At 43.2% G+C, this 26,681-nt stretch overlaps 1 protein-coding gene across 1 annotated transcript; it reads left to right on the forward strand.

Moving 5' to 3' along the window:
* Positions 1-368: 368 nt before the first annotated feature.
* LOC137503336 (hemolymph lipopolysaccharide-binding protein-like) lies at positions 369-25,154 on the forward strand. Its single transcript, XM_068230892.1, has 6 exons — positions 369-383; positions 4,712-4,837; positions 7,578-7,710; positions 10,119-10,325; positions 14,345-14,569; positions 25,009-25,154. The coding sequence occupies exons 1-6, from the start codon at positions 369-371 to the stop codon at positions 25,152-25,154; spliced, it is 852 nt and encodes a 283-aa protein (XP_068086993.1).
* The last annotated feature ends 1,527 nt before the right edge of the window (positions 25,155-26,681 follow it).

Consider the following 26,681-nt stretch of genomic DNA (forward strand, 5'->3'; position numbering starts at 1 on the left):
CCGACACCGAGGGTTCAGGCCTACACAGTTTAAAGAGCCGCACATATTTTGCTACTGATCGAATCAAACCTAATGTTAAACTAATTATTAACTTAATATAGACTAAATGTAACTTTTCTAGTCACAAAATGAAAGAGTTTTGTTAAAATCTGCTCTTTATTCGTAGTTTTTGTTACAGGCTCGCACAGTGAGCTTTTTACGTGGTAAACCTCCTATGGGTTATCGGAACATGACGGCAAAGGTTCTTAGAGGTCATCGAGTCGGCCAACAAGCTGGCAGCTTTCAGCATGCGGGACTTTCTTACAACTCAAGTAAATGAAATATATAGCAAGCCAGAGCTAAAGATACCACTATCAGAACTCGTAAGGATGTCGCTTCTCTTGGTGAGTGTTTGCTTATTTCTCTGTAGCTGATAACAAGGGGTCAAGGGAGAAGTGACGTCAGTCTTGGATTGGAAATTTAATACTACTACTAATAATAATAACAACCCGCCTCTTGGTCTTGATCGTTGAGGCTTTGAGGTATAAACGCTGTGACACCGCGGTTATTCGGTTCGAGTCCCGTTGCTCGAATGTTGGCCGGCAGGGTAGAGGTGTTGGCGGCATGCAATTTCTAATCACTAGATTGCGTGTCCAATGCCTGGATTAAATTGTAAACGTCTCCGCAGTGCTCATACGGAGTGAGGCCATACGACGCTGTTGCCTTTGATTCGACCGTCGGGTGGAGATGTTCCGTCATAAGCAGCCAGCTTGGTGCTATTCGACACGAGTAGGCTATGTGCCGGCACCAGGTTTCACCCTCTCCTTCCTTACAATCATATCAGGTACTTCATTTCATCTCATTAACTTCTCTGATAAGTTTGACATCAGAGGATATCCGGTCAAAAGAAAAAAGAACCCGCCACGACAGGTTCATCTCAACTCATACCCGACCTCGTAGTGAAACGGGACAAGCGTTCGACAAATAATAATAATAATAATAATAATAATAATAATAATAATAATAATAATAATAATAATAATAATAACAATAATAATAATAATAACGGACACAAGAAAGACGGCAGGCCCATAGTGAAAGGATGAGGAAGTTTTGGGAAGATAAGAAGAACAAGAAGATGAAGAATACCAGTGCTATTTAATGGTTCAACGTGCTCCTTAAGGGGCTAAACGAATGTATATATATATATATATATATATATATATAACGGCGAATGTCCCCGGAGCAGGCCTTGTGCAGGTCTTATGGGCGATCTCCATGTCTCTGGGCATGCGGCTCCTACTTAAGAAGACATGACAAACGCCCGGCCCCCGATTAACCGAATAAGGTTTAATCTCGACACGGCAGCTAATCGAACCCGGTACCCGTTGTACCAAACCATTTCGCCATGGAACTTGGTAATTTAAGGATGGAATATCTCTTTAGAGTAATGGAATTTTCATAGAATTTGAGTGAAATAATTTGTGATTGATGAATGTTCAAACAAGGGAACGTGAGTGTACTGTCAGTGCAGGAGATATGTCGGAGGAGAGTAAAGAGAGGCTTTCAGCAGGCACCAAGCTATACAGTTAAGTGCGGTCTCTCCACCCGAGTAATAGAGGGACAATCCGTTATTAAGAGTACATTATTCTGTGCATGTAGTAATGATCAGTTTCACGTTTATCCTCCCGTCTCTTTGGACGCTCAGTCTACCGGAATAATTAGCATCACACTGGACAGAGTCCTAGTGCCGTATCCGTCATCGGACGTTGGCGATCTTACTTTTGCCGTTGGCTTAACCACAGTCGCAGGTTCCCCAGTCAAGACGTGCGGGGTCTCGCAGGACCCCTCTTCTCTCGATGTTCCCTTGCATATTTATTTGGAGGAGGGCGCCTCATGATATGACCAGAGTAGTGGAGCTTCATGATCTTAATAGCCCAACGCATTTCTACACATCCTGGTCAATACAGTAGACCCATATTTCAAACGCTCCTAATCTTTCCTCATAGTCCAGGACTCTACTCCATACACACAGCTCCGCGCTATCCTAAGACGAAGCTGCAGCGCTCGTTGACGGCGATATTCTCAGTATCGGAGCTCCGTTGACCCACAGGGCCTTGGTCGTCTTTAAGTTCAGGTGTAGACCAAGGTTTTCACATGTCTCCACAACTTTCATCAAGATCTGCTGCACGTCATCAGTCTGTTTCCACAGCATTCTTTCCTCAAAGAATATGCGTACAAAGTGTGCTAAGAGGCCACAGAGCCAGGACTGTGATGGCGCTTAGGTCATGCAGGCATAACGCTTAAATCTCTATCCCTGACAATTTTCATGTATAGAGTTAAGTGTGGTGATGTATTTCTAATCAAAATAATGTTGAAAATGTTCGTCTCCTTACTCCCAAGTCTTCCCAGCACGAAGTTTCCAACATAACACTGCTCTTTGTCGGACGCCACCCAGAGCAAATTGCGCTGTTCTCATCTGGATCTTTTCATGTTGTTCTTGAGTCAAGAAATCTGCTGAGTCTCTCGTACGCTGAATGGGTCTTGCCAGTGACTTATACGCCTCTGTCTTACATTCCTACTACAACTCCTAAATACACCCATAACCATATGAAGAGATCTGTAAAGATCACCTAGGTACTTGCAGTGATCCCCATGTGCTGCTTTCACAGCATCGACGCAGTAATTAACATGCAAGAAAACTGTAACATTGGCTTGCGGGATCCACTCTTAATCATAGTATAACCCGACAGCGTTCCACCTATTCTAAGGCATTGGGTTTGCTTTCTGGAAATATTGCCACCTATTCAGTTACACCTTGGCCGTCTCTTCCTTGTTCTGCTCTCTCAATAGACTTTGATTAGGTCAATACCGATGCAGTCCATTTGGCCTCCTGAGTATAAAATATCTGCCATATCTTGCTTGAACCCTTCCTTAGTGGAATGACTTTTCCTAAACACAAATTTCCTTCTATCAGAGCAGTTTGAAACATTGTGTGCAATGTAACAAGAAGGAATGCTTTCCTTATCTTACGTGCATCACATGTCAAGCTATCTGGCCTATAACTATCCCCTTTTTATGTTTGTCACTTAGTCACTTGTAAACTGGGGATACTATAGAAACTCTGAGCTAATTTGGTATAGCTCCTTCATGCAAACAGTGAAGTACAGTAAATGGGCAGGTGCTCCAAGGTAAATAAGTAGTTATGCCCAATTATGACACATTTAGAGAGGTGTAGGTGGAATCCTAGAGGAAAACTTGTAGACATTGCCGGCATTTACGTTCACTGTTTCGATATTGCGGCCTCGTGAAGTTGACTATGCTGTTACCTGTGTGAAATGCCTTAAACCGTCAGATATTCTAGTAGTTTGACTTCCGTGACAATAAGTCCCTAGCATCGATTTTGGACAGCTCCCTGGTGTTAAAAGCACTTTATCAGCCTGGGAGAGAAGTGGTATTTTGAAGTTGGGTAACCTATCAGCAGTAAGATATTCTTTTAATCATTCAGAAGTTATCAAAACTGTGATCAATTCAATCAGCCCATCAAATGATATAATATCAAATTGATTATTCACTCAAAATGTATGAAAGTAAATCCTTCAAGAAACATCGGCTGATAGAGTTGTCTTGTACTGATTGACTTGTGTGTGTACTAAGGGAGAGGAGGCGGGGAGCAGGTAATTAACAAGGTATGGCAGAAATGTAATTATGTGAAAATTATGCGTGTGAAACTCGGGAGGATTTAGAAATTTTAGTAAGCTTGTAACAGTTAGTGTGTCCGCATTTCCCTAAAATTCATGAAGGTCCCATCCTCTGCTGTTTGGTTCCACTAATACAGAGAGGATAACCAGGTATAACTAATTATGTGAGTAATACACCCCTTCTGCTTTAAGGGTCTGTGTAACGTACTTTACAGCCCCGACAACGGGCGTATTGTAAAATCATTGTGTACTAAAATGGGAGGTTCAAGCCCCATTTAATGTAAAACTAGAAGCAACTGCTCCTGCCGATCCTGAGTACCTTTTTTAAACCCAAATGTAAAGTGAACTTCTCGATTCGAGACCCGACCTAGGTAATGTGCTTTGGAAGCTACGGCTTCTTTTTGTGAATTATGTCTTTCCAATTTGTAAAGGCAAGCCTGCGGGTCATCAGACTGTGATAGACGCAGATATGTTGTAAAGTATCAGAGATTTCGATCTCCTCATTCTACATTTCAACTTGTTGGTTCACGTTCAGAGAAAATACAGTCCAGCCATTGTCCCTAACTACAGTGAGTCTCTGCACAAGGCACTCGTTACTTGGACTAGTCGGGGCTGTAGTTTTCAAGGCTCCGTTATAGGAATATTGGCCACGACAGAGGAAAATGTATCAAGGGCCGTGAAATGGTAAGATCATTTAGCATGTACTTAGAACCCAGTTCATGAAGCTCTCGTCACAATAATTAACAAATACTTAGGAACATGTTAATAAATCCCGTCAGAATACTTAAAATTGTAAAGGGAAGCGGACGATTAATTTACACAGTAAAATATTGCGGGCTGTTTTCTTAACTGACCATCAAAGTTTTCAAGCGGGGCTGACGATCTAAGGTAATGTGTTTGTTTGACTGAGGATGGATAGCGAATGAAGCTGAAATCAGTATTCTGCACTGAAGTGCCATATTTTCTGTCATAACCTCCTTTAGGCTGTCATTTTAGTCATAGTTAACTGTTGAACTCTGTACTTGTTCCAGGTCCTCTTGCCCCTGATGCTAGCAGTTTCACTGGCGAGCACAGACCACTGTGCATCGTCTGTGGGCTCGAAGTTGGACCTGTCTGTGCATGGCCACAAGAACGCCAGTGGACATTGGATAATAACGGTACTGTGTATTATCAAATTCAGAGTTGTGTTTCCGTGTTGGATGGATAATATTGTATGTGATTAATACACGTAACTTAGTGCTGTGTATAATAAATATTTGCATGCACCATTCAAATTTCAACCAACTTTCAAACCACAGTACAGTTTGCGGAAGTAATCTAATATGTCCTTGATATCATAGTGCATCAAACACTAACCTGCTTTTCATGTGCTAACCACTAACGGCTTAAGAAAGTGGAGTAACTCATAGCAGACGTAATTACTCACGATTGTGTTGTTATTGCTCGGGAAAAAGTCCCGTGTTTAAAATAATATCTGCATGTTGCTAATATGCTCGCACCAGGACAAGCAGCCAGCTACTTCGAGAGATCGTCACAGGAGGTGCTAGAACTTAGTCGTTAACTGAATTTATATTTCACAGACATTTCACACAGTTTGTCTTTGTGACAACAGTCTATGTTAATCCCGCACTGAACTTGTTAAATAATATAACAACGGTAACACACAGGTTGTGGGTTTATGGAAAATAAATAAAGTAGAAACTAGACCTTTCCTTTAAGAAATCATTCCAGGAACATCGGTCTGGCTGGAAATATCTCGTAATGGTCCCCCCCTGATTTACGATGAAGTCTGAAAAGTTTGTCCGGCCCAGATGGAGACCCTGAGGAAAAAAAAGAGCTCCGTGGAAGTGGAAACTGCCGCCGTCTTGGGTTTTATGAAGAAGTCCTGCCAATCGATATCTAGTGCAATATTGCCTTGAGCAGTAAGAATAAGCCCAGCCAGGTCATATCTACTGCTACAATGCCTGGAGCCGTACGAAGTAGTCCAGCCAGGCCATCTCTACTGCTACACTGCCTGGAGCCGTACGAAGTAGTCCAGCCAGGTCATATCTACTGCTACACTGCCTGGAGCCATAGGAAGTAGTCCAGCCAGGTCATATCTACTGCTACACTGCCTGGAGGCATAGGAAGTAGTCCAGCCAGGTCATATTTACTGCTACACTGCCTGGAGCCATAGGAAGTAGTCCAGCCAGGTCATATCTACTGCTACACTGCCTGGAGGCATAGGAAGTAGTCCAGCCAGGTCATATTTACTGCTACACTGCCTGGAGCCATAGGAAGTAGTCCAGCCAGGTCATATCTACTGCTCACTGCCTGGAGCCATAGGAAGTAGTCCAGCCAGGTCATATCTACTGCTACACTGCCTGGAGGCATAGGAAGTAGTCCAGCCAGGTCATATTTACTGCTACACTGCCTGGAGCCATAGGAAGTAGTCCAGCCAGGTCATATCTACTGCTACACTGCCTGGAGCCATAGGAAGTAGTCCAGCCAGGTCATATCTACTGCTCACTGCCTGGAGCCATAGGAAGTAGTCCAGCCAGGTCATATCTACTGCTACACTGCCTGGAGCCATAGGAAGTAGTCCAGCCAGGTCATATCTACTGCTACACTGCCTGGAGCCGTAAGAAGAAGTCCAGCCAGGTCATATCTACTGCTACACTGCCTCGAGCCGTACGAAGTAGTCCAGCCAGGTCATATCTACTGCTACACTGCCTGGAGCCATAGGAAGTAGTCCAGCCAGGTCATATCTACTGCTACACTGCCTGGAGCCATAGGAAGTAGTCCAGCCAGGTCATATCTACTGCTACACTGCCTGGAGCCGTAAGAAGAAGTCCAGCCAGGTCATATCTACTGCTACACTGCCTGGATACGCATCTCCGTCTACGGTACCGTATTCCCGAACCGATCCCTGAATCTCTCCGTTATATTCACTCTGATATGTGATTGTGATTTCGTCCACTCCACTTCCTTTATCTCGAAACTATGGTCACTGAAGCCGAGCTTGGAGACATCAGAAGTCTCGTTTGATAAATGAATTTCTTTTTGGACATATTGTCTCTTTTTACAGCAGGAGAATGATGTCAAGAAATACCGAAATTCCGTGTTTTAAACATTCAGTTCTAAAACACACGAACAATTGTACCGAATTAAATGAAACTGGGATGTTTTAGTAATGTGTATGTATGTTTAGTCATCAGCCCGAAGGCTGTTTGGATCCTCAACAGTTCCACCATGAGCTGTCATAGATGGACTAGGCAACACTGAAGAGGCGTACTAGGGAAATGAGGAGTGAGCTAGTTTCCCGTTGCTTTCCTCACCGAGCCAGAAGTTGCTATTACATATCAGTCTGCCAAGCCCACTGAAATGCATGCACCAACAGACCCTATGAGCAATATTTTCACACCATTCATAGCAGGGACTGGCCGCGTAAGGAATGGCATTACTATAATCGCTCATACCTCAGTCACTTTCATTTTGTCAAAGCCAAGGATAAGACAGAGACAGATCAATGAAAGTAACAAAATTGCTCTAGCCCATACCAGAAGACTTAGTGCACTGTAAACACTAGGTCCCACCAGCAAAGGCATGTTTTAGTAATATCTAAGAATAACGAGCAAACAGCATATCTGGGAGTACGTTATAGGTTTTCCGTAAGTTACGGCTCCGATTGCCACTATATGGTGCGGCGAAACTCCGAGTAAAGCACCATTTGTGGTTGTGTGGTGTGGTAGTTGGGCATAATGGCATCTCATGTGACGTGCGAGAAAGGAAACAGGGATGTGAGTAGGAAGGGTTGTTTCAAATGGGTGCTTCATACTCACCTTGGAATTATAGTGGATTGTGAACTGAATGTGGGCTTTAATTTTCTATGTCTTAAGAGTTCAATATTCTTTACAGGTTGATACGCGGCGATTGACATCGACGGAGAACCAATGGGAATTAGCCGTGAATGTCCACCAAGAAAGATCATGTGATAGCAGTGAAGTTGAGCAGCTTGTTTCGGTGACTTCTGTACATCCACCAGTACACGGTAAGACCTGATCATTGTCATAGAACTATCATTCACACTCGGTGTTCCTTACCCCAAAGAAGTAGGACTGCAGTGTTTGTGGGCGGTATCTCCTCCGTGTCCAGGGGCAATCTGCTAGGGAACGTGCCTGCGTCAGTCTCCTCCCTATTCGATATTGTCTACGGGACTAGGCGTTCTGAAATGCTTGAGAGGATTGGAATTACAGGGAACGAAAAGTAACACAAACTGCAGTGGTCAGCGAGCGAGGCAGGTGCGTGGTCTGCCTCCCCTTCAGTTAAATGTGTATGTAGAGCAGGCAATATTGGATATGGAGGAACGTCATTGTTGGAGGATGTCAAGGGCAGTTGAATGTAGGAGATAAGGTCAGGTGAAGTAAGTGATATAAGACTAGGAAATGTACTCATAAAGGAAGTGCAGGAATTTGGGTGGCTAGGAAGTAACATAACGAATTAAAGGAGAAACTATCCGTTCATTTACCGAAGAAGAATACTTGCTAAAGGAAGCCATCTTGTAAATGAAACATTCTACTCACCATAAATATACAATTCAGGCCGTCGTTTACCGAAGTATTTGTCTGTAACGTTAGAGTCATGCTAAGTAGAGAAATAGAGTAGAGGCCTTTGAAATGTGGTGTTACAGAAGAATGCTTTTGGTAATAATGTGAACTCGTGTCCTTTTCCGAGGTTATACAGTTCTTTCCAGCAGCACTCCTAATCGAGGTGATCATATTTAACTACCTACCTGCAGTCCTGCCAACATTACGTTTCTCAAAGTAGTGGGAAAAAGCGTAGACCACGTGCTTTGCAAGTAATTGTGCTAACCGTTACTCTACGGAGTTTAAGGTGAGATAGGACGATCATAGCCCAAACATAGAGCAGGTGACGGGAGGGAGATATGGGATAAGTATGAAAAAGTGTTTAGGCTGTTGACGTAGAACAGGAACAATGTACAGGGTGCGGTGGGAGGAGAAGTTCTGAAAGACAGATATGCTAATAGTTTAAGGGGGAGGAAACTGAGGGCAAAGGGATAAAGTCAAGGGCAGTTATCACTAGGGTATCCGTGAGTAACCGCTGGTAAACACAGAGGGATATAGGGGGAAATGAACTTGTTTCAGGAATGTGGGGGTAAGAGAAAAGGTACAGTAGGTGGAGGGGCAGAGGGGGTGGAACATGGTGGAGGAGAAGGTATGGTCTGCAAACATCATGGAAGACTGTTGAAACTAGTAGGGAAGCGGATATAATGAAATAAGTGAGGTCGAGACTCTGGTCATCGAGGACTCCATAGTTAGGCTCGGGGAGAAAGTGCACGGAGGAAAGGGAACCAAGGTAGAGGAATTACGTTAAGACAGAAGATGGGGAAAGGGTTTGGTAGTTTTCCATGTTGGTACGAACAACGTACGACATAGTGTGGGATCTGTTATGAAGTTGAATGGAGAGGAGGTTATTATCAGTGGGATACTTTCTAGGAGAGGGTAATATAAATGAAACTAAGGGGTATTTATGTGGGGGACTGGGAGTGCGTGTGTTGTTTAGAAAGGATACGTGGCGGACTAGGCAGCGGAAGTGAAAGTACGTGGACATGGTGGTTATAAGATTCATATTTACCAGATATTGCATAAGGAATTGTTTCATGGTTGAGAAGTGACGTAATGGAGGCGAAGATTCTTCCAAAACTGGAGTGTTTTTGTAGAGATGAGATCAAATCGATAGCTGGGGGAGTATTTATACCGGCGGAAGAAGTATTTTTATGGTATGGAAAAGTTAAATATGAGAAACATTAAGTTCTAGGTATAGGGCTCATCTCTTTGCGGTGTACAGGTACTGATGAATTGATGCAGACGCGGAAATATTTCACTAGGTAATCAGCGATGTGGGAAGCGTGGCATCAGTAGGCAATTTAGATCTGGCTGTCAAACTGAGTTTCCTTCTGGAATGAATGCCATGTGTGTAGGAGACCTAAATTATATCATGTCCGTTGCTGTATGACTCTGCTTTGAAAATATAGTAATAATATAAAGTGTAAACAACTTATCTTTATTTGTCATCAAATCAAAATTAACCTCCTCCTTCTTAAACTCGTGATTGTGTTCAAAAGGACCTACGTAAGGAATCTAACCTTTCTTCACTTTCTTGAATGATACAACAAACCATATACACCTTTCTGGAGCGGCATTATCATGATGAGTAGTGTTTCAACTGGACAAAATAGAATCATTACAAGTAAGGGACACACGCACTATTTTAATAATCTTGGTACAGGCGATTTTTTGAACATAACCATAATCTGAAGTAGGTCTTGTCGCAGACCGTAAAATGATTCCATACGGATTTTATTTGCACAGTTTGGGATAGATTTTTAGGATTATTATTTATCAGAAATTGCATATTTCATGCGTATTTTTGTTCCAGTTACTTCGACGTCTCAATATATGAAGCCAGTCACACCTGCAACTACTACACCAGCTACCACCACTGCACCGACTGCTACTACTCCACCGACTACTACTATTATCACTGCCCCAACTACTACTACACCAACTAGTACCAACACACCAACAACTACTACTACTACAGCTACTACTACTACTACGAAACCAAGGTCCTGTCCTCATTCAGGTGAGTGATAAACTCTCAAGAAGTTAATCAGATTATTTATGAGTGATGTACGAGAGACGAACGTACATGTGTTTCTTGGAGATTTGGATCTAGTTTGTTCAGATAGAAAAGTAAAGCTCTTAATCGTTGTATTCCACGTTCCACAGATAAAGTACTCACCCTGCAGTTACTGTGTAGGTGTTTGCTTGGAGCAGCAGTCTGCAGAACGAGTGCACGAGTAGAGAGAATATGAGAAATGAGAGCGTCTTGGGTCCGAAGTGAAGGCGGGACCCGGTGAGTGTTCCACATATCGCAGCGTACAGCACAGCGGCCCCACACGCGAGCCGATGATACTATCACGTAGAGGTTGTGGGTTCGACAACCCTTAAGGTGATTCCGTGGCTTCTCAGTTTTGCATGAGACAAATATCTGGATGTGCACATTTATTAAGGCACCTTCCCGTTTATGGCTCTTTCCTACGGCACGCAGTCATTATATCATTATCTAAGATAGATTCACGATTTTGGGCAGGAAAGCAACTGGAAACTACTTCAATAAAACTACCAGGAATCCATACTTACATTTTGTTTCCAGGTGAATTGCAAACGTACAAAATTTAGTAACCATCCTTATCAGTTCTTGCTGAACTCCACAGGACTCTCAGAGAAAGGCTCGTCTCCCTCCTCAACTTGTTCGGGGCGCCCTTGAGAGCTGCGAGCAGTACACATTAGGATTGTAACCGTTCCTCGAATGGAGAATTCAACTTGTAGGTGTTTTTGACTGAAATAGGAAACAAAACCCCTGGGGGATCCACTGGAGAGAAAGGATGTCAGAACCACAGATTTAAAATTATCACTTAGTTTACAAAAAATATTTTATCACTGACATTTTTTTCACATGAATAATTGAATAGTAAATAAGTCGAAAGCCTTACAACACCACCTGAAAACAAGTCGTTTTATATATCTGACAAAAAACAGAGGATAATATTTTTACATGAAACGTTGCCAGGTTAAGTTTAATTCAATGACTTGCAATTTGTCAAAACCTGCGCTGCATAAATTTTACATTTGATAATTTTAGTTGGAGGCACAGCCTCTGTTATAACGAGAGAGAAAAACTGGTAAAATGCCAATAGCAGTTAATTAAAGAAAAAGTTTAACATTGATAAATACACCAAAGGCAGGAGGTAGCAAAGTGCCCTTTTGGTAGATTCGCTGACTAAATAATATTAACATTAAGAAAAACTCTGAAGGGCATCGCCTTCATCAAAATGACAGTAAGACTATAAAATTGGGCGAGGTGCCATAACAGTTACTTTATTGATTGCTTTTGTGATTAAACATATGTACTAAATAAACAACATTTCGAGTTAAAGTAAATACATACTAACCCTAGGAAAGAATTATACTAGTGATATAACTTCAAAATAATTGCCGGTATATATGCGTGTTCGTTTGGCTGAGATTCTAAAACTTTGATCGTGTTTTTCTCAGAACATCATTTTCTGACTTAAGCCGTATGTGACGATTCGATCGAAACTTGTAATTGCTACAACTTCTCTTTCACCATACATTTCAGTGAACATAACGTCAACGCGGATAACTGTTTATGTCTCCCTAAAGAGAATTAGTCCTTTTGAAGACCCTAAAGTCACATGCACCCTCTCACAGAACCCTGAATGGTTACACACCAGTGACGCATGTCACGCCATGTTTCAATTTTAATTACACAAACATAAAGATGATCAATATTATGTATGAAAAGAATAATTATCAAGACATTTTTCTGAAATATTAAATCAAGAGACACGTGAATCTTGTGAATTTTTTTGTATAGAAAACTTGCTGAAGTTTGAATTATAGGTCATCCCTCTGTCAGTTATTCCATTCTTCCCTCGCGGTTCCTTGGGCACGTGGAGAACATGTGGAAGCTCTTTATAGACCTTGAGGCAGACAGTGGTCAAGCAGAAGTTCTCCATTTATCTCTTGCGCTCGGTAACTCTCATTACTTTACTTGGTACAACTGCGGATGCCTTTCCGATGAGTGGCACAATATGTGCGGGTTCAGGACGTTCTAAGACGACATGACCTGGCCTTTGTTTTCTTTCACAGTATTATTATAATTCGGTCTGAGAACGACGGTTCTTCCCAAGTGTGGATGCCGTTGATCAGTGCTGATGTTCTCAGTTTTACTGACTGTCATATGTGCTCCTGTTTTGTGTAAGTGCTCGTTTATTCTACACTAATGTATAACATGGGTCTCGCAGGCCAACACAAAATAGCTGCATTTTGTGACTAATCAAGGTGTAATGAGGTAGAAATACTCATAAATGCAGTGTTGCCAACCGCTGAGATTTAACTTTTAAAATATTGTAAAATAATGTCTCGTGTAATTTAACCAAAAGTTGTACAAATGATGAAGTTAGTAATATGTCGTTCACTTTTAAGAAATCCAATGTGGACCACATTCTAGTGGTTCTATTGCTCGCAACTATTGGAAATACTGTACATAGTAGAAACTTTGCAGTTGGAGAAAAGCCCCCTCTAATGAGTGATTAATGTAGATTTAGGAGGCTCCAGAGTTATTAATGGTGAGCAAATGGAGGTGGCAACAAAACAGAGGAAACGCAACTAAATTCAAGAGAAAGTCATTAATACATAGTGCGTCTTGAGTTATGTCTTACTGGGCTTGAAGACAGTGCTGCATGTTTCGTACACATAACCGATCATCTTCAGGTAGCCATTTAGAGCAGTGGGAGAAGGCTGTCCGAGGAAAAGACACACATCCGACTCATAATTTGTTTGTATCTGTGATACCAATTTGTAGCATTACTTCTTGATAAAAGTAAAGTAATTTACGGATATCGATGAAATTTCTCCGGAGGACAGTTAGGAAACGTAACTCTCAAGGGAAGGGACATTCCACGCGGACTGATGTGTCTATGAAAATTCCGAATCTGAACATAAAACAACAAGAATAGGAAATAATTATATTCTATACAATGTTAAAGAAATATCAACTGAAAGTTAAGAAAGGAATGCATTGCCTTGGATTCCCTTCTTTTAAAACAAAATCACCCAGTGGTTTTCGGCACCGCTTAATCATCACGACTTACCGCCACTTTGCCTACCGAAGCACATTTGAGTGAAGGGCCTTAAATGATCGTGCTACTGCTGCCATAGTGCAAAGTTTGAGTGGAAGAAGGAGCATGGACGTTGATATTACACGAGCTAAAGCTTAAAGAAGGAAATATGTTTCACTCTGAATCATTACAAGTGAAGGTTTTCTTATTAGGAAGCATTTACATCAGAAAAAAGAAGATCAGTTCGTATATCATGCTCTGGTTTCATGTTTGTTCCCTGTGTGTACTTTCAGATGCGCCACACATATTTAAGTATCCATGACCATGTACAGGAAATACGACGGTGATGTTCTTGATTATTAATTTTTCACATCTCCGGAATACGAAGAGAGCTGGCTGTTTCCAAGACAGCTAAATCATCTCGAAAATACTCCGAACGATCCAGCTCCGGAAATGAGCTGCACAAATCAGTTTATCACGTAGATAGAAGCACTGGTCCGCCTGCTGGGCAAGATGCTTAAGGCGTCCCGTTGGTCGAAACAAGTTTCACCATCACAATGTTGGCCAGTCGGGTGGGAGAGGTGCTGCTAGATAGCGTACAAAAGCCTGGATTCATTACAAATCTCACCACATTGCTCATTTAGACTGAGGGCATAGGTCGCATTTATGACGGATGGCGATGTTGAGCCTTGAGAAAATCACTTGCTGTTTTATGACCGAAGTAGGCTGCATGTCGGCACCGCGTTTCACCCTCTCCTTTTCCGCTATCGTACCTCACGTCCTTCACTTCACTTCATCTCATTAACTCCTCTTCTGTACGCTACGGTGTCTCCTGACCGTGTCATGCATCGAAGAGTACGACAAGTAATGAAGGATCATCATTTTCACCCGTAGGATAGTCTAAAATATAAACGTGCGAACTAATTGTTTAATGTGATGTTCTATCTGCCCACAGGTTACCGACTGTTTGAAGCTTTCAACTGTTATAAGACGTACCGTGAACTGAAGATCTGGAGTGACGCCAGGGAGCAGTGCAAGAGAGACGGAGGTGATCTGATGGTGTCGGAAAGTGAACGGGAGAGAAGAGAGGTGTTCCCTCCAATGGAAGAGCATGTGAGCCGGAGCCCCTGGATGGGAGTTTACAAGCCCGAAGGTGAAGATCGTTGGGTGTCTGTGAGAGGTGAGTCCTCTCTAGCTCTCTTCTCCTCATGAATTACCGAATGTCGGATGGAGGACATTGGTCATATTAAACAACAGAAGCCGACATTTAGCTGTAGTTAGCGATGTCACTGGCTGACGACCACACCGTATTGCCTATAATCAGGGGAGGAATGAAGAAGTCCTGCCCTCAGTAGCCCAGGCTTTCTGAGCCCAACTTGGCAACTTCGATCCTCGCTCAGTCAGGTGGTATGTCAGTCTCATGTCCGTAGATTTACTGGAACATAAAATAAACCCTGATGGATAAAATTCCGGCACGTTGGCGTCTCCCAAACCATACGAATGTAGTTACTGGAACATAAAGTGAATAATATTAGTTATGACTAAATGAAGGGAAAGAGTCGCAAAGTGAGGGTATGAGGACATTCATCTGTCGGATGGGGACGTTAACCCTTGAGCAGACCTCTCGGTGTTCTTTGACAGGATTAGGCTATGTGCCGCACCATGACGTGCAGGTTTATCACGGACGTCAAATAGAGAGTAAGACACACTGGGGTCGTGGTAGGGACATCATCATTATAGAATGTTGTGCCTTGTTTAGTTACACACCTCTTGTCTTTAAATAATTAGAAACTGAGTCCTGGTCTCCTCTGCTGCTCTTACCCTCGATGGCTGACTCCGTTATTCTCGCAGGTAACCCATCATCCTCCATTCACCTCACGCGACCCCAACACCGGAGTACCCCTTCATCCATCGAACTTATATATCACTTAAAATTTATCTTCTCATTCTGGGTACCTTTCTGTCATTGTTCCCACCCGGTGTTTCTAGACTTCATTCTCGTTATTTCAATGTAGATTACAACTAGCGTATGGACGAGATATCCAGAGTCCACCCAGCTTGCACTCCCACACAGCGAAGGTTTCCTGAAAACAGACCGTTTCATCCCAGAGCTCACTGCATTAATTTTGCTGCACCTTGCTTCCTGGGAGAAGTTGCAGTTTTGTATCTCCGACCTGACATTCAGTTCTCGAAACTTTCTTCTCCACTCACATGACTTTATTCTTGGTAAAAAAAAAAAAGCAAAGACATCTCCGTACAGGCCATGAAGGCCCTGGGAGTGGTGGAAGGTAAAGGCTTCCACTATTCGTAACCTCGGCACTTGATGGGGTAGAGTTGTTAGCTCTACGACCGGCCGCCTTTTCCCACAAGAATTAACCTGGTACTCATTTTTGATGTAGGATAAATGAACCTCAGGGCCATATGCACGTCACGAAGTGGAAATTTTACGACTTTCTGACGGGGATTCGAACCCACGTCCTTCCGGGCGAACCGAGTACGCCTTTACCGCCTACGCCAGGGAGCCCCTTTATTCTTGGTAATGCCAATACTGATGTCCTACTCACTGCACCTATTTCAAATTCCAAGAAATAAGACTGCAGGCTTTCAGCTCTGTCTGCCATTAACACCAAAATGCTTACGACATTTCAGCATCCCTGGCGCTTTATACCTTCCAGTAGATGATCCTTGTAAACTATGAACAACAACATTGAAGATTGCAGCCATATCCCACCCCTGTAAGTACCTTGAATCAAGAACTCGTTCTACCATCAACTTTCAATGTCAACATAAGTGAGTTTTATTGCTCCCAATAATCTAGGCTTAATCCCGTATTCTCTCAGTGTGGCTGACATCCTTCCCTGAATTACTCTGTCATATGCCTTCTCTAGATCTACGAAACATAAACACAACTTGCTATTCATATCATAGCACTTTTTACTTATGTGACGAATACTGAAGACCTGACCATGAAAACCCCTCTGAGGTCTGAAACCACACTGGTCTCATCCAACAGAGTATAAGACATTTATTGGTTTCTCCCTCATGAAATACTAGTGAATACCTTGCCCGGTGCAAGTACCTTGATGGTTCTAGCAGTCCTCTTGCTTATAAATAGGTGCAATTACTGCTTTCGTCAAATCAGAAGGACCTTGACTAACTTTCCAGGCTCATCTTATTACTCTGTGAGCTTCGTTGTTCGCGGCGTCACGATGAATATTTCCTCTTATATTCCTTCCACCTGTACCATTATTTGCTCGGAAGTACTATTTTACCACATTAATCCAAAACATTACTTTTTTCCTTTTTCCCTCCGTACCCCACACACTGCCCATCCCTTTTCAACACTTGTTAAAAGCATTTGATTTCCTCCTATCCCTTCCTCATTATCACCGCCTGCCGAAATAATGTATTTCCTAACTCTTCCTAACTCGCCCATTTCTACTTTAATTGTTATGATTTCCCCATTACTGTGGGTCGATAGATTAATATCGAATACCATTTCCTTCACCTCTTTGCTTCCAAAGAATCCTGCACTGTCAAAACTAATTGGAAATCCTTTACTCCCGGCGGCTTGCTTAAAATATTCTCAGCTCGGTAAATTATGTGAAGCAGGCTGCTAATCTATTTGCACATAGTCCAAGTTAGAGTCTCTCCTCTGACAGGTTAGCGACCTATGGTTGATTGTATAGTCCTCGCCTCTTGAGCACAATGAGGGCCATGACTCAGAATATGTCCGAGGTGCCCAATACTACTCTCGGCTCAAGGAGGACCATGACACAGAATATGTCCGAGGTGCCCAATACTACTCCCGACTCAAGGAGGACCATGACACAGAATATGTCCGAGGTGCCCAATACTACTCCCGACTCAAGGAGGACCATGACTCAGGATATATCCAAGGTGCCCAATACTACTCCCGACTCAAGGAGGGCCATCACTCAGAATATGTCCGAGGTGCTCAATACTACTCCCGACTCAAGGAGGACCATGACTCAGGATATATCCAAGGTGCCCAATACTACTCCCGACTCAAGGAGGGCCATCACTCAGAATATGTCCGAGGTGCCCAATACTACTACCGACTCAAGGAGGACCATGACTCAGGATATGTCAGAGGTGCCCAATACTACTCCCGACTCAAGGAGGGCCATGACTAAGAATATGTCCGAGATGCTCAATACTACTCCAGACTCAAGGAGGACCATGACTAAGAATATGTCCGAGGTGCCCAATACTACTCCCGACTCAAGGAGGACCATGACTCAGAATATGTCCGAGGTGCCCAATACTACTCTCGGCTCAAGGAGGACCATGACACAGAATATGTCCGAGGTGCCCAATACTACTCCCGACTCAAGGAGGACCATGACACAGAATATGTCCGAGGTGCCCAATACTAATCCCGACTCAAAGAGGGCCATGACTCAGAATATGTCCGAGGTGCCCAATACTACTCCCGACTCAAAGAGGGCCATGACTCAGAATATGTCCGATGTGCCCAATACTACTCCCGACTCAAAGAGGGCCATGACTCAGAATATGTCCGAGGTGCCCAATACTACTCCCGACTCAAAGAGGGCCATGACTCAGAATATGTCAGAGGTGCCCAATACTACTCCCGACTCAAAGAGGGCCATGACTCAGAATATGTCCGAGGTGCCCAATACTACTCCCGACTCAAGGAGGGCCATGACTAAGAATATGTCCGAGGTGCCCAATACTACTCCAGACTCAAGGAGGACCATGACTAAGAATATGTCCGAGGTGCCCAATACTACTCCAGACTGTTCGAATCCCACTATCGGCAGCCCTGAAGATGGTTTTCCGTGGTTTCCCATTTTCACACCAGGCAAATGCTGGGGCTGTACCTTAATTAAGGCCACGGCCGCTTCCTTCCAACTCCTAGGCCTTTCCTATCCCATCGTCGCCATAAGACCTATCTGTGTCGGTGCGACGTAAAGCCGCTAGCAAAAAAAAACCACTCCAGACTCAAGGAGGACCATGACTCAGAATATGTCCGAGGTGCTCAATACTACTGCCGACTCAAAGAGGGCCATGACTCAGAATATGTCCGAGATGCTCAATACTACTCCCGACTCAAGGAGGGCCATGACTCAGAATATGTCCGAGGTGCTCAATACTACTCCCGACTCAAAGAGGGCCATGACTCAGAATATGTCCGAGGTACTCAATACTACTCCCGACTCAAGGAGGACCATGACTCAGAATATGTCCGAGGTGCTCAATACTACTCCCGACTCAAAGAGGGCCATGACTCAGAATATGTCCGAGGTACTCAATACTACTCCCGACTCAAGGAGGACCATGACTCAGAATATGTCCGAGGTGCTCAATACTACTCCCGACTCAAAGAGGGCCATGACTCAGAATATGTCCGAGGTACTCAATACTACTCCCGACTCAAGGAGGGCCATGACTCAGAATATGTCCGAGGTGCCCAATACTACTCCCGACTCTCAGTACAATTTACTCGTCCCCTCAGTCGTTGCCCATAGTTCAAGTACTAGGACGTGACTGCAGTCACTCACACGACAACAGTACCCTGGGGTCATGGTTGGACACGAAAGAGGTTCAACAACGAAGCAGCCGTCAAAAACGCCTTGGAAATATCTCTCACCATGAGACGGTCGATCACCTGGGAAATGGGTGCGAATGCTCCTGCATCGCGTAGAAGAAGGAATGGCATTTAGTGATGCACATCCTATTTAATAAAAATTCCTCGTCATGGAGTTCTCGTAGTGATAAATGTTACTACCAACTAGCAGGGACAGGGTGTTTCTTGATCACCAACACACTCATGGCGAGAAGAGGACCCACATGTGCGACGATAAGTATTACAGGTAAAGCTCGTAGACAAACAGCCCGAGTGAATAAGAATGTGTCGCTTCCTGTTTAAATGTACGGCCTGTCGTCATATTTTATTATTCTCTTCTTCACGCACACTACCAATGACCAGCAGCTGTCAGTTACTCTGATCTCTATTTATAGTTGACGTTGTGTTTTACCGATTACTAAACATTTCCTTATTTTCTCTGAATCACTTGAAGTAATTCGTGAGGCAAGGCCCAGAATATTGCTTAGAATATCCATATTTCCATTTTCACGGCTAGAATGTACTTTTCGGTACTCGCTCAGATGATCTCGAAAACAATATTTCTATATAATTATAACGAACGGTTTTGAATGATGAAGACCGTACGTAACTGCTGTCTCTGTTTCAGGATATATCGCCATGAATTACCTAGAAGGATACGCGTATCACCGTTATCAGCGTCATTGATATTACTGAGCTGAGCCAGAGCAGGAATGTCTTTACTTTGACACGTGAAAATGTTTGAGGAGCCCTCGCAGACTTTAAGAGTTCTCACAAGCAGCAAGCTATAACTTCTAGATTGCCAGATTACCAGGTCTCATTTACATCATAGCCAGAACTTTATATTCCTCCAAGATGCTGATTTATCTCAGTCTCAAATGCAGAAACGCATTCCCGTGTTTTGTCGCAGACTTTCTCATTTCTGATTGGTACAATGTGTGGCCTTGTCCTTACTGTTTGCACTCAGAGAAGATGAACAATTCCGGTGGGGATAAAACCGCACTTGTTTGGTCATCACATCCTCCTGAGACACATAGGAGGTCATTTCTACTCTCTGGTGGGGCCACACAATTTTACAGCCGGATGGCTTCCGGATGGCTTCCCTGATGTGGGAGAGCTGTTCTCTATTGTGTGGGCTGAAAACTTTCTTGTGAGGACAAAACGGAAACCAGATTTTGAGAAGTACCGAATGCATCTCACAGTGGACAAAGACCAAGTGTTCGTAAACGTCCGCTGAGAAACTCCTTGGTGCGTTTTGTGCTTGAGCTTTTTAAATTATTGATTTAAATAAGGTAGTCATATCGTCAGACCAACGGAATTAGGATTACTCGGTCTCAAGAAGTGCACAACACCTTGCAAATATATGGATCTTTTTGTTCAGCAAATGTCTACAAAGCGGAAAAATCTCCGAGGACTGGAGGAAATTTAGAATAAAGACATGATATACAGGAAAGGACAAGCCGACAAACCAATCTCATAACGAGGGATTGCTCTGGAGTATAATATCAGAAGGACAAACGAACTTCACTGACCATCAAATATAAGAGTATCAGTTCAGATTAAGAAGGAAACGATCACCTTCACAGGCTAGAAAATGTCTACAAGAAGACATCTGGGCGGCTTAAGACTCCCCAAAGGCAAATACTTTACAGTCTTCACAGACTTTACAAAGGCATTCGACATGTTAGACAGGAACAGTATGGACTCCATGACAGAAGACAAGGCAATTGTAAAACTCATAGGAAACTCCTATCACAAAGCAATGTAGCGATAAACGAGGGGATAAGTATATCAAAAGAAATCCTTCAAACAAATGGAGTACTCCAAGGTGACCCAGTTAGTCCCCTCCTGTTTAACATTGCCACATCTGACGCAGAAAATCCATTGAAAATCTGAAATCGGTGTCGCTCTATATGTATCCTCATGACATGGTCCTAGGTTCGCAGACAGAAAATGACCTTAAAGAAGCCTTAAACAAACTGAACATTTGAGCTGAAAACAACAAATTCGTCATAAACCTGGAAAAAGTATACATATGGTTTTTCGAAGAGGGGCAGGTTACCGACCGAAGACAAGATGTTACTAGGAACAAATACTTAGGACTAACTCTAGAGACATCAGGAACGTCATACAGGATCCACATCAGGGAAAGAGCGATAAGAGCTATGACTCTGTTCAGCGCTAAAATAGTACCAATTATCACGTACGACTTGGAACTGATCTGGGAATTTCTAGAGACAATAGAAAAAGTAAAAGTCCGCTTCCTAAAATGAGCCATCGGAATTGCAAAAAAGCGCCCTCAAGGCTTGCGTATGAACCTCCTTCAATGAGGACTTGAGATGTCACTTAATGCTGCCATCAACCAGCCAAGAAAATAATTATTGACCCTCCGACGAGACAAGCGGACGAATGTAGAAGAGAATTTCTACTCTACAGATGCCATGATTGATAGAGGATGGACAAAAGGAAACCACGACGTGCGTTCTGCACTGACAAGCCTGGCGATACGTGGATACCACCACAGAATATGCAAGAATACAAAATACCATGAACCCAACAAGGACTCTTCGTGTAGTTTGTGTGACAAATACTACTTCTTCTGTTGCAAGAATCGCAAGAGAACACTACTACATTATACCAGAGAATAAACACCCACACTTCCCTATGTGCATTTGTATGCTCTTATTAATTAATTAATTAAAATTGCCAGCATGTCTCGTCGTGAAAGTATAATAGATACGTAGTGTTCCTAACTTCGTCGTAATCGCCAAGAACTCAATGGTGTCTCTCTCTACTCGCACGTGAACAGTAATTTACAAATTGAGATGCTAACACTTCAGAGACGTAGAATGAAAGTTGTGTGGCAATGTCATCCATATCCTTGCTAACGACTACGGAACCTGCTGAACCTCAGACCAAGTAGTGACATCGTCGATAGTAAGATGACCAAAGCCAACTTCGCTGTTCTAATAGTCTCTGCGATTTGATCCCGGAATGTTTTCTTCTGAACAGATGACGTCTAGCCGTGAACCGCGGTGTCTTCACTTGACCTCAGGTTAACTAATCGATACATATGTACTTGCTCTCTTCACCTTCACATCATCGACTCCTGAAGCAGTTTCTACTTCTTGGTGCGCTTGAATTTTCATATTTTTGTGATATTTGAAGCCATCTCCTTCCCGTTTCTTCTCAGTTATAATAAAAGGAAGTGCTCGAATTTGTTGTGAATGTCACTGTGCTCCCTTTTCAGCTTCCTTATTGCAGCTACTACAATTTCCGTTTCTCTTTGAGTCTGCGACTTGCACGTTTCGCATCACTGTATTCCCTGCAGCCACTAACAAGTACGGTCTAACACTATCACTCCACTGGGGTGATATTGGCACTCTGCCTTTTTGTATTTCGTTCATCGCAATTATGATTCTCATCGCTTCACTTTGGCTGGCTTTTGGGTGGTTCACTGGTTTGTATTGACTTTAGATATGTTTGTGTCTGTTATAAAATGTGCACTGCGGGTGACAGATCGGGATGGGCATAGTTTCGTCAGTGGGCGTGCTCAATGAAAGTAGAAAAATTACAGATGGGAAGGAACCTCCTAGAAAACCATCGCATGAAGGAGTATTGTTTATCTCTGATGTTACTCAGTGGAACACAGCATGGCACGTTACGATATCCAGGTGCTACCAGCACGCCAAGTGCTAGAGATCGGTGGCTGTGAGGATACCTTGGCCAGATCTTTCATGTATTAAATCCCTATTTTGTTTGTCATTCAGGATGATATTGAAATAATGAGAATGTTTCCACATTTATAGACTGTTATATCGTCTATACAGACGCTCATTTCTACGAAGTGATTGCCTCGTGTGATGATGTACATAGCTACAACGGCACTTCTGTTGCCTTACACAAAGTTACTGAGGAAACGGGAATCATTGGCACCAGTTACACATTTCAAGATCTCGAACTGTTAAGTGTTAAATACTATCTCTCAGTGAATGGATCATTTGCACTATGCAAACCATGTTATCTCCATAGTATGTATTAAAGACTATTAACATACATACATACATTATCATTATAGACTGTTATGCCTTTCAGCGTTCAGTACTTCCAGGGGTAACGACTATCTGTCTTTTGTTTCATAAATACATTAACATGTGTGGTTCTTATTTCCAATTACTTGTCGTACAGCACTAGTCGTTTATAATGTTGTGAGTTTCTGACAGCACGGCGCGATTCTTACTAAGTGGACATTTTAGGTCAACTGATGTATAACAAGGCAGTGCCACAACTTCTTCAGACGACAGTGCTCCAGGCATAGTGGATTTGATCTTGGTTTGAGGAGCATCAGCATGTACTTCAACTTCTTCTCTGGCCTATTCAATCACTCGAACCACTGTGGTACGTTATGGCGACAAGACTTCATCGCCTCTGAGGCAGATCGGTCAATATTTTATGACGTTTGTTACTTATTACTATTTTCAATGTTTGTTGGTGGTATGGTGGTATTTGTATTTCATGAGGAACTAAAATTGGGCAGCCATCCACTAATGGAGCAAAAGAATGAAAAGGGTCGACACTTCGAGAGATGAAGGTGTCGGCTAAAGAAAGGGAAGGGGGAGATGAAAGTCTCCTCAGGTATCGAAAATGTAATATCGCCGTGGTCGGACAAGAACGAGAGTTAACCAAGGATAGATGAAAGTGAGGAGCCTGACAAAATTATGTGGATGTAATGCCAGGACTCAGCTAACTTCCCCACGGTCACTACGTCGCGCTCCAAAATGAAGAGCTCCTTGGGCGCATTTTGTTATCCTCTTACGATTGGCAGGGAATACCATAGATGTATTCTATGGTCCCTAGCCACGGGGTCGTACTTATCGGGAAAATAAAACAACAATGTTGTCGCAACCTCAAAACACACGGATAAGAATTACGAAACTTGAAAATGTTGAAAATATACCGAAAGCGATGACTGTGTCTTATAAGGGACGGACTATTTATTAATAGAATTGTAAGAATAAGTACATAAAATCAGAATAGAAATACCGCGGTGCGTAATGATAGGGAATACAATTCAATACAGAAGAGCGGAACAGAATGTGGAAATGCACGTAATAGAGTACAGGTGCAGGAAGCACACGGCGTATCGACATGAAGTACCAGCTTCGTACCATCAGAGTTATCGGATTGAAAACTGGAGCACGAGATGACATCCAAGACTTCTTTATAAATTTCCACAAAGTGCTTCAGCTGCCTGTTAAAGGCGTAGATAAAATTGACATCGCTCCAATTCGTGGATCTGTGAACATATTCCGATCTCATTTACACGAACCTGGTTGACTTCATGATAGCAATATGTAATACCAGTTTGACGAACCGCTCACGTGGTAAGTTGTTGCCATCAATAGAAGTTATTTTTAGAATAAGATTACTGGTGGCTTAACAGTGCAGTCAAGTAGAACATCAGTGAATATTGTTTTAATAGGAATACCACTGGGAGACCATTGAAGGTACCGGAAAGATAGAGAAGCCCCACGACGGTCGTGATTATGAAAGACTCCCAAGGCCGTCGGTGTCGGACTAGAACAAGTGTTGACCCAGAGAGGTCGCACAAGGAAGATAAGAGAGAGGAGCCTGACAAGAATTTAGTGGGGAAAATGCCAGGCTCAACAAGAGGAACCGTGGTCGTCAAACCACGGTCTCAAGTGAGATCCAGTGGTTGACCTTTTAGTGTCCTCTTACGAGAAACAGGGGATAACGTGGATGCTCTTCTAACTCCCAAATCCATTGGGGGTTATGAAGGCTGAGGTTCGAATCCCGCTGTATACTGCGTTGATGGTTTCATCCAGAAATGCGCGTGTTGTCAGGAAGTCCATCTGGCGGTAAATCTGAGGCGAAAACCAAAATGAGCCTGGGGTGTTCCAGTGACCTCGGAAATAACTGGGATAATCTGAAGAAAGATAAAGTGTTATGGATCGAGTGTACGACACTTGTGTCCTGTGTTTCAGGTGAGCCTGCACTCAGCAGTTGGTGGAGGCCTCGTTACCCGAATAACAACGCTGGTAAAAAGTGCGCCCTTGCTGTCAGGACAGGTCTGCTGATGAACTACAATTGCGCAGAACGCCGGTCCTTCATCTGCGAGATCCCGCTGTGAACAGATCTCATGTACAGAGTTGATATATAATAAAGATACTTGTAAATAAGATGTGACGTTCTTTCTCCTGTTTCAACACTAACTACAGGGAAACTATTCAGAACAGCGAGGTCATCAGTCGTGTATGTTCTACCTTCCCTAAAAACAACAAGGTAATCAGACATATAACATTCTACCTTTCTTTAAAACATCAAGGTCATCGGACATGTAATGTTCTACATTCCCTCAAAAGTAACAAGGTCACCAGATATATAATGTTCTACCTTCCTTTAAAAACAATAAGGTCAGCAGACATGTAATTTTCTACCCTCCCTCAGAAACAACAAGGTCACCAGACATGTCATGTTCTATATTCCGTTAGAAATAACAAGGTCATGAGACATGTAATGTTCTACCTTCCCTTAAAACAACAAGGTCATCAGAAAAGTAGTGCTCTACCAACCTTTAAAACCAACATGGTCACCAGACACATGATGTTCTACCTTCCCTGAAAATCAGCAAGGTCATCAGACCAGTTATGTTCAGCTTTCCCTTAAAAACAACAAAGCTATGAGACATGCAATGAGTTACCTTCTTTTATAAAATACAAGGCCATCTGGCATATGTAGTGGGCATTGAGGTTTCACGCCATTGTTGATAGAAGTGTGCAACTGTGGTTTTCTCTACTGTCTCTCGACTCGTTTGACACTTTACTCAGGGACCGTCATCATTCTGGAGCACAGCGATGGAACGACTGCGAACAGAGCGGCATTCAGTAAAGATCTCCATGATTTTGAACGTGATACACGAACCGGAAAACGCTTGAGGGACATGAAGTCGCCGCAATCCCCTCTGTTTTATGGTGAAAATACCACCAGGTACCGTTCTAAGACATTCCCAGGTAAAAATAAAACACGGCGACTAAGTGCTACTGCCGAGGAGCAGCCTCCTGAATTGTGATCCACGGCAGACCGTCACACACGTCAAGAAACCTCGCTCATCGAAGGCCCGCAAAAGTCTTCCATTATCCATCCCTACAGGCAGCTTTCAGAGGCATAATCTTTACCTGGCTTGGGAACTGGAATCCCAGTGCCCTTACGCCATATGCTGTTGATCAGTCACTCAAATGGTTTTGGATTTTGTACGGCCCAGGAGACGCTTTGCTGCACTCCCCAAGTCCATCTCCATGAGGGGCGCCTGAGATGGTGTGCCACAACCTCGCGCTTTATGGCCAAAACTGAACATACCTGCCAAAAGTGACGGGAGATAGAGATGAGTAGGTGAATTGTGTACTCCGACGATACGCGGGAGTTCTGCCCACACTTGCGATGATGGAGTATGTGCCGTCACGGAAGACACATACTATACCTGCCATCTCGAATCCTTTACGCCGTAGGTGTTTAATTACTATATGTTTGGTCATCTGACTAATTGCGAGAGATGCTGGAGGAGGAAACACTTGTTTGTTCTGCCGCAGTCGCAATTCCCAGCGTGGTTTTCAACAGACCCGCAATCACTTGGCGTTTGGAAAATTACGGCCAGTTTTCC

The sequence above is a fragment of the Anabrus simplex genome, chromosome X, assembly GCF_040414725.1.
Source record: "Anabrus simplex isolate iqAnaSimp1 chromosome X, ASM4041472v1, whole genome shotgun sequence".
Taxonomy (NCBI): domain Eukaryota; kingdom Metazoa; phylum Arthropoda; class Insecta; order Orthoptera; family Tettigoniidae; genus Anabrus; species Anabrus simplex.

What these genes read in the sequence shown, in the direction of transcription:
- LOC137503336 (XM_068230892.1), top strand. An exon ending in GTGGACATTGGATAATAACG is followed by an intron (nt 4,838 to 7,577) that starts GTACTGTGTATT and finishes TATTCTTTACAG; the next exon opens with GTTGATACGCGGCGATTGAC. An exon ending in TGTACATCCACCAGTACACG is followed by an intron (nt 7,711 to 10,118) that starts GTAAGACCTGAT and finishes TTTTTGTTCCAG; the next exon opens with TTACTTCGACGTCTCAATAT.